This window comes from Monodelphis domestica, chromosome 5, assembly GCF_027887165.1.
Source record: "Monodelphis domestica isolate mMonDom1 chromosome 5, mMonDom1.pri, whole genome shotgun sequence".
NCBI classification, from domain to species: Eukaryota; Metazoa; Chordata; class Mammalia; order Didelphimorphia; family Didelphidae; genus Monodelphis; species Monodelphis domestica.
Genome location: NC_077231.1, coordinates 16,991,816 through 17,004,264, shown reverse-complemented (window position 1 = coordinate 17,004,264; position 12,449 = coordinate 16,991,816). Strand labels below are relative to the sequence as shown.

Below are 12,449 nucleotides of genomic sequence, written 5' to 3'. Positions count from 1 at the left end.
GATAGCACCGTATCCCATTTTAAGCATAACTGTCATATTTAACTTATCTAAGGTTCTATTCATTTCTTTAACTTCTTATTTTTTGGTTCAATTTGGTCTAGTTCTGAGAGGGAAAAATTGAAGTTTTCCACTGTTACTATTTTGTTATTCATTTCATCTGTATTTCATTTAGTTTTTCCTATTAAAATCTGTGTCCTACAAGACTTGATACATACAGGCCCAATATCAGTAATGCCTTATTATTTGTAGTATCCCCCTAACCCAACCCAACTCAGTTTTTTCATTTTAGCCCCAACTCTTTCAGAGATCAACTGGTTTCCCTTGCCTTCCCTGGATCAGCAAAGGCATAACAGTTTGCTCTAGCCCCTCACCTTCATTCTCATTTTCAGTGTTTCTTATAAATAAATAAAAAAACACATTGTCAGGTCCTGATTTTTTTTTTATCTTTTCTGCTTTCTATTTTCTTCCCATGAATGAACCATCCCATTATATTTTGTCATACTTACTAGTTATTCATTTCCAGCTACTCTGTTCCTCCTCAGTGTTTGTCCCCCATTGTCTTTCTTTCTGCTTTATCCCTCCTCAGATATTCAATTTCTTTTGACTAATACCTCTCCAATTCACACACCTTCCCAAAAAGTCTCCCAAATCCTTTCCCTTTCACCTTCTAGTTCCAAATTGGTCCACCTTTCCAAAGATCCTTCCCTTGTCCCTTCTTTTAATTCTTGTTCTATCTACCTTTCCAAAAATCCCTTCCTTATCCCCATAACCATGACCTCCTTTTTTTTTTTAACCCTTGCCTTCTGTCTTAGAATCTCTACTGTGTATTGGTTACAAGGCAGTAAGGGCTAGGCAGTGGGGGTTAAGTGACTTGCCCAGGGTCACACAGCTAGTAAGTGTCTGAGACCAGATTTGCTCCTAGGATCTCCTGTCTCTGGGCCTGGATCTCAATCCACTGAGCCACTTAGCTGCCCTCCTGTTTCTTGATATTAGTTTAGTTTTAAAAGTTCCTCTACATCCTGTCCGGAGTTCCTCCCTATCCCCTCATCTTATTCCTCTCTCTTGATATATCCTCTCCTCCCCAGTTCCTCCTTTATCCCATCTTCCTTCCCTCCCGTTTCTTTTTTTTTAAACCCATCTAATTTTCCCATTTCTGACAAGAGTAAGATTCAAGTACCTCTTCCTCCACTCCCATTCTCCATTCCTCTTTCCTGTAAGATAGCCATTCCACCCTACCTCCTCTTGGTCTATTCCATTACATTCACCTCAACCTTGTGTGAAGTGGAACTTCGGTGGGGGAGGGGGGGAAAGGTCTTGCATCCCCAGAAATCACTAATGAGCATACAGTTAATGTGCTGGCAGAAAAACAGCAGCTTTATTTTGAGAAAACAGTGGACAGCAGGGAAGAGGGGGAAAGTGGGAGGGGAGGGGAAGAGAAAGGGATTCTGCTCACATAAGAGGCCTTCTTGGGGCAAAAATGTCCTCTCATGTATAATCACAAACTTTTATGATAATCCTGACAAAAGATTCTCCTCCTTTGCAATGTGGGAGGAGGGGTGGTGGTGTTGGAAGGAATTATGACTTTTCAAGTGTCGAGGGCATGATTTTCGTCATTATGTACCCCTAAAGACCCCCATGATAAAAAACAAAAAAAAAACCAAACCCATGACTATCATGGGATTTTCAGCCTGGGACAGTAAAGATACTTTTAAAACTCCCTATTCTTTCTTCAGCCTGGAGTTGGCAAGTTTCCCAGGCTATAGATAAACTCTTCTCAAGGTTTTTGAAAATAGATCAGGAAAATAAAAATTTTATGGCAGGGGGCAGCTCTACTCCAAGGAATAGTAATACTCAGAGGTTTTGAAAATTGAGATTATACATCAATTACTACTTTGAGAATTACACACTGAATCTCATCCCATACACCTCAAATCTTCCCTCTATACACCCCCATTCAAAATAACCAGGCAATGATGCCATTCCACAGGGTCATAGATGACATTTTCCCAAAAAGGAACCAAACAGTTTGACCTTTCAGGTTGCTTATGATTAGTTTTTCATTTCCTTTGAGTGTTCCTTATATATCAAATTTTCTGCTGAGTTCTGGGGTTTTCCCCAGGAATAGTTGAAGCTACTCTAGTTTATTAAATGTCCATCTTCAACCTTTAGAATTATGCTTACCTTTCCTGGATATGTAAATGTTATTCTTGGTTGTAAGCTCAGTTCTTTTGTTCTATGAAATACTTTGTTCCATGTTCTGCATTCTTTTAATGTTGGAGCTACTAAGTCTTGTGTTATTCTGATTAATAGCTCTACAATATTAAAATTTTTTTCTTGTGTGTAGTATTTTCTCCTTATCCTAGGAGTTACAAATGACATTAGCAATGATATTTCTGTGCATTTTTATCTTTAGATCTCTTTGAGGTTATGATCAGTGGATTCTTTAAATTTTATCTTAACCTCTGATTCTAGAATTTCTGGGCAGTTTTCCATGATAATTTCTTGGAGTATGTTGACTAAAACTTTTTTATTGTAACTTTCCAGGAGTCCAGCTATTCTTATATTGTCTCTCTTTGATATGTTTCCTGGTCAGTTGCTTTTGTGATTGTGTTTCATATTCTCCTCTATTGTTTCATTCATTTGATTTTTCCTTATAATTTCTTATTGTCTTAGGAAATTGTTAACTTCTCCTTGTCCAATTCTGGTTCTTAATAGATTACTTTTTTTTTGTGACTTTCTGCATCCCTTTTTCCAATTGGCTGATCTTTCATAATTTTCTTAATTTCATTTTATTTTTCTAATTTCTCAACCTTTCTCATTTGGTTTTTAAGGTCTTTTTTTTTTTTCAGCCCTTTGAAAAGCTCTTTTTGAGCTTATGGCCATTTATTGTGTTTCTTTGCTGTTTTTGAAGTAAGTGCCTTTATTTCACTGTTCACTGAGTTTGAGCTGGATCTTCTTCATACTTGTAGTAGTGATCAAGAGTTGGACTATTTCTCCTTTGCATTTTAATTTTTTAATTTAAAAAAATTTAGTGGCAAGGTCAGTTGATTTAATTGTTGGCATTTTACTGGACTTTCAGGGTTCCTATTGTGCTGGGGTTTATTACCTCAAGTTTCAAGATTTTTTGTGTTTGTTTTTACTTGGGTCCTATTTAGTTATTCTGGTTCTTTTAGACTTATAGAAGTATTAGCTCTCAAGTTACCAAAAAATCTCTTTAAAAAATTGATTTCTGAATTTTGAATTTAGACAAAAATGAACATTTCCTTATACAGAGCAGAGCACAAAAAAGATTGTGTATGAAACCATGAACCTTAATTTCAACTTACTTTTTTTAGTTTATAATGATTTCCATGTTAATCAAAATTGTCTACATTTTAAAAAGTATTTCAGTGGCTTTCATTTATTGGTATTACTGTTGCTATTCCCCAAACTCAAATAAAAATCAGGAGAAGAGAGAACTTTCTGCTAACAAGTGAGCATTGTCAAGCAAAAGAAATCCACAGAGGGGAAATGTACACAAATCTGTATCTCCATACTTTGAGGTCATCACTTCTCAGGGTGAAGGTAAACATGGTTAATCATATGTTCTCTGGAGATGTAGTAGGTCATTGCAATGACTAGAATTCTTAAGTCTTTATTTGTTTTCCCTGGTATAAATTGTTGTTCTGTTCACTTTTCTCTACATCAATTCCTGTTTCTTAGAATTCTGTGAAATCATCTCTTTCATCATTTCTTATAGAACAATATTATTCTGTTATATTCACATGCCATAATTTATTTAGGAGTTTCTCAGTGTTTTCTTGACTGTCAAGTCTCATGACCGTTTCTCATTCTCAACTTTCTTGACCTCTGCAGTATTTAACATTGCTGACCACTCCCTCTCTCTGGCAGCTCTCTTCTTTGGGTTTTAGTCATTCTCTTTTTAAAATTCTTTGACATGTCTCAGCCTCTTTTTTTTTGAATTTAAAGATATTTTTCCAATTACATGTGATAACAATTTTCAACATGTGTTTTGCAAAACTATCAAATCCCTTTGTTTCTCTCTCTTCCTTCCCTTCCCCTCTTGGGGTAAGCAGTTTGATCTGGATTATACATGTGTTACCATGTAAAACATTTCCATATTGGTCATTGATAACAAAGAATAAAATAAAACCATAAGTAAACTAATGTAAATAATTATATGCTTTGATCTGCATCCAACTCCAACAGTTCTTTCTCTGGATCTGCATAGCAGTTTTTGTCATAAGTCCTTTAGAATTGTCCTGGATCATTCAAGAGTAGTTATGAATCTTTCACAGTTGATCATCATACAATATTGCTGTTACTGTGTACAGTATTCTCCCAGTTCTACTTATTTCACTCTGCATCACTTTATATAGATCTTTTCAGCTTTTTCTGAAATCATCTCTGCTTATCATTTCTTATAGCACAATAGTATTCTGTCACTAGTATGTACCACAATTTGTCCAGCCATTCCCCAAAGGATGGACATCGCCTCAATTTTCAATTCTTTGCCATCATGAAAAGAGCTGCTATAAATATTATTGTACAAGTAGTTTAATTCTCCTATTTTATTATCTCTTTGGGACACAGACCCAATAGTGGTATTACAGGATCAAAAAGTATGCAGTTTTATAGCCCTTTGGAAATAGTCCCAAATTGCCCTCCAGAATGGTTAGATCAGTTCACAACTCCACAAACAATGAATTTGTGTCTCAATTTTGCCATCACTGTCTTAGATTATCTCTGGCTTAATAGTCTATCCATCTGTGGTCTCTTCTTGAGCTTTAGTCCCACATTAGCCTAACTTTGGGACATTTTGAATTGGATATCCTATAGGCCAATATTTACAAAACAAGTGGGTGCTACAATGGATTTAGGAAGACTTGAATTCAAATCCAGACTCAGAAATTTGCTAGGTGTGTGACCTTGGACAAATTATAAACCTTTATTTGCCTCAATTTTCTCATCTTTAAGTTAGGGATAATAAGAGTATCCACCTCCTAGGATCAAATGAGACAGTAAAGCCACTTAGCATAATCTGGTATATAGTAAACATTATATTAATGTTAAAGTAATGATAATAAGTAATTATTATCTCATCTTTTCTCCCTAAACTCATCCCAGAGCAACTAGATGGTGCAATATATAACTTGGAATTAGGAAGACTCATTTTTTGGAATTCAAATCTAAACTCAGATAGTACTAGCTGTGTGATCCTGTTCAACTATTTGCATCAGTTTTTCATTTGTAAATTTAGCTCCAGAAGGAAATGGCAAACCACTCCATTTTTTTTTTTGCCAAGAAAACCCCATTGGAGTCACAAAGAATCAGACCTGACTAGGATCAAACAAACTACTATACAAATGAAAACTTGCTCCTCTTCTAAAATTTCTTGGTTTTGGTTATCACTGTCTTTCCAGCCACCTAGTCTTAGTCTTGCTGTCATCTTTCATTTCTTTCTCTTACCATATAGATCTAATCATTTGCCAAGTAGTGCAAGTTCTCCTTTAACTCACATGGCCAACCCCATAATTTGGACTCTTTATCTCTACTCTGTACTATTTTATAATAGTTTTCTAGTCTTCTTGCTTCAGGGCTCTCTTCTTTCATTCTATCTTTCATGTAGCTGCTGTTGTGATATACTTAAGTCCAATAACATACTCCCCCACACCATAAATTTCTTTGGCTTTCTATTCCTTTTAGAATCAAGTATAAACTCTGTTTGGAATCTAAAGATCTTAACCACAAGGATCCTGACTATTATTCCTTGTTTCTAGTATTATTATAAATTTATCCACTTCGCACACTTTATGATCTAGCCAAATTGGATTTATTCTTTTTTTCTGCACACAAGACATTTCCTCTCCCATCTCCATACCTTTATATTGACTACCCTTCATGCATAGAGTTAAACTTCCTATTCTTGGAATTAATACTTAATTTTAAAGTTTAACTGAACTTGAAGGCTTTTGTGATTGATATACTTTTTATATTTACATGTCTCCTCCAAAAGAATACCTTGAGGGCAGAGACTAGGACTACATTTTTGTTGTTTTTGCCTTTATATCCCTGGTACTCATCACAATATTTGGCACACAGCCAATTGTTTGTTAATTGATCTGCATTTATAGAGTTTCTTTATTGGACATCCCATTTCTCTAGAATTCAGCTGCTCTTAACCAAAATAAAATGCATTTCAGTAACTTTAAAGATCCTTTTATGAGCTTTAAATATATTTTCAGTAGAAGTGAAGAAATAGAATAGCGACATTGGAAGTTTAGACCTGTGGTATTGATGGGAAACACATTTCTTCTCTTATTTACTACCTACTTTTAATTCACAGAAGAGAAACTTTTCTGCCTGAACTTCTTCATACCTGTTTATCAGTCAAAAAGTTAAGAAGCAATAGAAGTTGATTACATAATGTTGACTTGGATTATCTATTTATTTTACCTTTTTCCCCAATTTGCTTTAGGAACGTGCCATTAACCATGCAGCAGGAAGCCATGGAGTATCTGGGATATTTATGAAATATGATCTTAGTTCCCTTATGGTAACAGTGACTGAAGAGCATATGCCATTCTGGCAGTTTTTAGTGAGACTATGTGGTATTATTGGAGGAATTTTCTCAACAACAGGTAATAAAATATTTTTACATCTTATTTCTGGAAATGCTGCTTATTAATGGGAAAGAGGGTTGATTCAGAGTCACAAAGGAGGAATGATGCAATGGAAAAAATAATGGATTTATTGCATAAGTCATGGGTTTGAATCCCTACTTTGCATCTTAACCTATTTGGGCCTCAGTTTCCTCATTTGAGCAAAAAACTAAAAATTTGGTTTATACATCTGAGGTCTCTAGCTCTAAATCTGTGATATTGTAATCTGATTTTGAGTTCTGGCTCAAAAACTGTGACCTTTGGTTAAGGCTTTCTTTCCTTGTTTTCTCATCATTAATGGGTTAATAATACATATCTATCTCACAAGTCTGATTTGAGGAAATTTTTTAAATCATAAAAATGCTAATATATAATAGTTTTTAATCACTTTATAAAATGAATTATTTAAAATAGAGGCCTATAAATTAATCTCACTTGATTGTCAAAACTTTAGTCCTGAATTGAAGAGTTCAATTTTACTTAAGTTGCTATTACAAAGATCTGTAATTTTCATAAGAAATGCTATTGAATTAAGGGAAGAATAGTTTTGTCTAGAATTTCAGTTCTATGCTTGCTAACTTACTGCATGTTTAAGATATCATGTAATTAAATAATTTATCTTTATTGCTTGTTGTGGTTTTTAAAAAGTTTTAGTGTTGGGCATGCCATTTTTTCCTTAATTTGTAATAACCATATTGCTACTTAGCTAATCATGTACTGTTACAATATCATTAATTTCCCAAAAGAAACAAAAACAGCCCTCAATGTTTTTTTACTTTGGAAACCTTTCATGAAACTACTTGGAGAAATTGAATTTCAAGGACCAGGAGTTCTGTGGCCTTAATTGCTCATACAATTTTTTTAAATGTCCATTTTCCTTGAAAATTACAATTCTGGGGGGCAGCTGGGTGGCTCAGTGGATTGAGAGCCAGGCCCAGAGATGAAAGGTCCTAGATTCAAATCTGGCCTCAGACACTTTCCAGCTGTGTGACCCTTGGCAAGTCATTTCACCCCAATTGCCTAGTCCTTACCACTCTTCTGCCTTGGAACACAGTATTGATTCCAAGACAGAAGGTAAGGGTTTAAAAAAAAAATTACAATTCTAAGTTAAGCTGTTGAGTAAGACATGTCATCCATGAAATTACTCGCTGTTTTCCACACCTTAATCCACAATATCTGATTAGTTGTTATTGTTTTAAAATGGTAATTCAGGAATTAGTTAAGAAAGAAAATACTTATTTTCTGACAAGTGTACTTTATATGCACTTATTCTTAACTACAGGCATGCTTCATGGAATTGGAAAATTCTTAGTTGACATAATTTGTTGTCGTTTCCGACTTGGAGCCTACAAACCTGTTACTTCTGTAAGTAAGAATAGTAAAACAACTATCTGAATATCAATATTGTATTTCATATATTGCAATATTTCAAATAGAGATTGAGAGGCAGGCAATGTCAGAATTAAAGACCTAAGTTCCAGGTCTAGCCTTTTTATACTCACTGATTGTGTAACCTTTTTACTTAAGCAAGTTACTTAACTTCCCAGGCATCTGTCTAGGCCAATCTTGTTGCTTGTCTGCTTTGATGTAGGGTGCTTGCTTACTTGAGGATTCCCTACATCAGTGAAATGACAGGTGAATGGGGGGAACAGGCAATCAGGACCCCCAGTATATCCAAAATGAGTGAAAATAGTTTCTATCTTTATATTGAAGGCATGTTACAAGAATTAAAAGTAATAATCTGATCTTTTTCTGTTATGTTTTCTAGGTCCAGGATGGCCACACAAACAACCACTTACCTCTTACAAAAAATAGTATACATAGCACCTCCTGAGAAGAGGAGAAAAACTTTTTTCCGTGACAGAAAACTTTTTTTAAAATAATAAAATATTGTGCAATATGTTGAAAGAAAAGAAAGTATGAATGGGAAGGAGAAATCACACCTTAAAAAAAAAAACAACCACTACCACTTTGTGTTTGTTGTATTTGTTACAAATTTGTTAGAGGAGGCCACAAGGCCCATCTTCTGATTGAACCCAACATGAGAGATTCTGTGAAGAAAATCCCCAAGTACTACTTTCACAGCAGATGAGCAGTCAACATTAAAATCAGGCCATTCTGATTGGTAAGGTAGATTCTTAAAAGAAAAAAGTCAAACTGCATATGAATAAAAAAGTAGTAGATGTGATGAATCATTTTATTTTATAAAGCCATCAATTTAGAATTAAAACATGTTTAAGTAGTCCAGACATTGAAAATCAGTGACCAGTGTCACTATTAACACAGGAAAAGAACAGAAATAAGGCCTAAAATACTGCCATATTAATATTAATAAGCCATACTAATACAAAGATTCCATTAATTAAAGCTGGTCTAAAATAAGAAATATGACCTAATTGCTTTTCATCATAATTGGATCTTTTAATTATCTAACATTGCTCAAGCCAAGAAGAAGATAAAAAGAAAGTTATTATGACGACACTGGTGCTTGGAGATATAACTCGGGCATTTTCCTGACAAAATTTGAGAATTCTTTTGGATGGGTCATAGGAAAACCTATTGTATCAATTCCTTTTTTTTTTTTTTGCAAGGAGTTTATCATTTAACATATAGTGTAAGGAATTTAAAACTGAAAAAAATGCATCTATATTAGTGGGAATTAATCTTGTAAAGGAATTAAGACATGGGATTTCTATTTTGTGCTGTGTTGGTTTATGTTAATTTATCCAAGGAATATAAAGTTGAAGAGCAAATCAAGATGAACCAGCATTATGCTTAAGAAAAAGATATAGGGGTGTAAAGAGTACAAATGAAGAAATGTGATTTGCAACATATATGGCCTAAGTTTTTCTCCTCTGTAAAATGATGGGGTGTGACTGAAGCAATTTTCAATTCTAAAATTCCATGGGACAAAAAAACAAGTTGCTTGATTAATATTAAGAATATCAGGCCTTAGGTTTCCATTTCGGCAGAGTGTGAAGTTATATAGCTATAACCTCAGGTTAATTATAAAGAAGTAGTACAATAAAATTGAAAGTAAAAAGAGGACTGTAATCTGAAATGCCATTCATAACTATATTTTCCTATTCAAGAAACATGCTAAACTTTAGTTTTCCTTTTGTAATAAATACTTAAGGATTTGAAGGAAGCATTTATTCATTCCCAAAGTTCAAATCATTAAGGGAAACATGAATGAGGAAATCTTGCAGGTAAGTAATAGCTTAAAGCAAATAAATGCTAATATAATACACTGAAAATTAAATGGTGTCTTTATAGACAATGGTATATCGGCAGATAGTAAACTAAGAGTTATCTGGTAGACTTATTAAAAAAGGTGGGTGAAGAGGATTGCTTTTTTGAAAATAATGTTAACTTAAAAACAAAACAAAAAAATAACCCTTACCTTCTATCTTAGAATCAGTTTCAGTTCCAAAGCAGAAGAGTGGTAAGGTTAGGCAGTGGGGTTTAAGTGACTTCCCTTAATTACACAATGATGAAGCGTCTGAAGTTAAATTTGAACCCAGGACTTTTAAACGTGACTCTATCCATTGAGCCACCTAACTTCCTCTATTGATAACCTTTTAACTTAACATGCAGAAGCAAAGGGAGAATTACTGAAGGAACTAGGTTGTAGTAGAATTCACATGTGGCAAGTACTTTGCAGAAAGTAAAAATATAACTGAAAAATTGGCTGCATTTCAAAACATGAAAGCTTTTTAACTCATTGAATTTCTGCTCAAAAATAGTTTGGTTCTAGGATTTGGAGTCATGAATAATGACCCTTATGTGCCTAACAAAGTATTAAAATTTTACTTTAAAAGCCAATTTATAGCATATGCTTTATGTTAAAATGTTTTTTAAGTAAAAAGAAAGAATCAGAACTTCATTATATTAAAAGGTTTTGGATAGCTTAATCCAATAAAATGCAGTTTAGTTGTTATTATCAATCTCTAAGGGAAAAAAATCTCCCATACAACACTAGAGCCACCATTTTGATTGCAAGGAAACGTGCTGTATAGGGTTTTTTTAAGGGTATTTAAAAAGATCGCTCACAAAACAAAAAAAAATTTTTTTCTCCCTTCTCTCATAATATTTAAGGTTTTGCAGATATCTTTTGCTTTAAAGAATGAATCTGTCCCAAGAAAGCAGAATTGTTAGTTCCACCAAATCAAATCCTGTTATGTTACTGATTTTCCTCAAGCAGACAAATAACCCTTTTAAAAAGGGATTATAAGGTGGGGTCCTGAGACACCTCCATGATAGATTAAAATCAGGGAACTACATCTATGAGTTTTTGTTCTCAACAAGCATTTTTTTTCCTTTGCACATTGTGATTCAACCTGTAGCAACTTTCCCCTTAACCTGGAGCTTTCCTTTTAGTTCTTACAACTTTATTAAAACTTTTTTTTTGCCTAGATAATTGAAATATCTAAAAAAAGAAGAGTAGGCATAAAAGTATTCATTTTTCTCTAATATCAAGTGATGCTACTAATATTATAGTTTGAGAATTCCTTAATTTGAGACTTCAGTTTCTATAAAGTCTATTTGTTCTTTGCATAATCAGTTTTGCATGTTGACTCAAAACAGAGTAGTTCTATAAATTATTTTCATCTGGGTATAAATGAATTTAGATATGCGTAGTTCATTGTAAGGATGAATAGATGTGTATCTGTTCATCCTTAAATCTTAAAAACATATAGCATAAACAATATAAGTATAGTATAGAAAAATTAAATCCTATGATTAAAAAATGCATTATGTGGACAAACATTTTTAATCCCTTATAATCTAAGCTTTTAAAATGTTTTTAAAATTAACAAGTCTCCTACAATATTGGGTAAGGATATGTTGCATGTTTTCTATATATCTTTGCTACTTAACAGCAATTCAAGAATGAGAATTGAAATGGTTTCTACTGTTCTACCATAGATTACTTTCTTTTTAAGTCCAAAACTTAGGTTCATGTTCAAGGTGTACACATTACAAGTAATTTTTAAAAATCTTTAAACTCCAATTTAGAAACTTACAAGATTTCAAGAAACCAGCTTTTTACATTAGGACTTTAATATTTTGTAGTTTAGTATTTTGGCTTCAGTCTCACACAGCTATTCTCTTCAGTATTTGGAATCATGACCTTTTTTTGGTGCTTTCCAAAAAAAAAGGGAGAATGTATATCATTTCCCCTTGTGTATTTTATAGATCTGTGCCACACCCTATGGAGTCACTTTATTGGCATTAGTTTATTTTTTGTTTTCTAAAAAACCTCTGATGTATTTTTCTCAGAAACATTTATCCACAATGATGAGGTAATTTCTATTGTTTTATGAATAGAGACAAGACTGCCTTGTTTTTAGTTATTTTGCTTTGGGGTTTTGTGTTGTTGGTTTTTAGGAATAAGTAGGAAGAATTGAAAAATACCACCCAAAAAATTATTACTCATGACTCAGGACATTTGGAATAAATAAAATAGTAAACTATCAAAACAACTAATTTGTCTTTTGATCTAAAGAAAAGAAATATGATATATCCTCAGATGTACCTTAAATGTGACAGACAATTGCCCTTCTGAGTAAAAACTTAGTAAAGATTTTAATGTAATGACCCTGCATTTTCCCTCTGCATGATAAACTATTCATATGGATATGGACTTCTTTTTTTCTTTCTTAGAGTAAAGATTGGCACCAAAAATATCATATGGGAAAATTGAGGGTGGTAGTATTATTAATGTGTTGTCTACCTGGATACTAGTTTGAGTAAAATGAATATTAAAAGTTAGCACTGTTTCAG

General features: G+C 33.4%; 1 protein-coding gene across 4 annotated transcripts in view; it reads left to right on the top strand.

Moving 5' to 3' along the window:
* The window catches only part of ERGIC2 (ERGIC and golgi 2), an 85,165-nt gene extending 76,537 nt beyond the window's left edge, over positions 1-8,628 (top strand). For all 4 annotated transcript variants that reach the window (XM_001363607.4, XM_056797667.1, XM_056797670.1 and 1 more), the window contains 3 exons: positions 6,479-6,641; positions 7,945-8,027; positions 8,431-8,628. In XM_001363607.4, coding sequence (XP_001363644.1) covers positions 6,479-6,641; positions 7,945-8,027; positions 8,431-8,496 — 312 coding nt within the window. In that variant the 3' untranslated portion in view covers positions 8,497-8,628. The remainder of the gene's footprint in view (positions 1-6,478; positions 6,642-7,944; positions 8,028-8,430) is intronic.
* Positions 8,629-12,449: the final 3,821 nt, after the last annotated feature.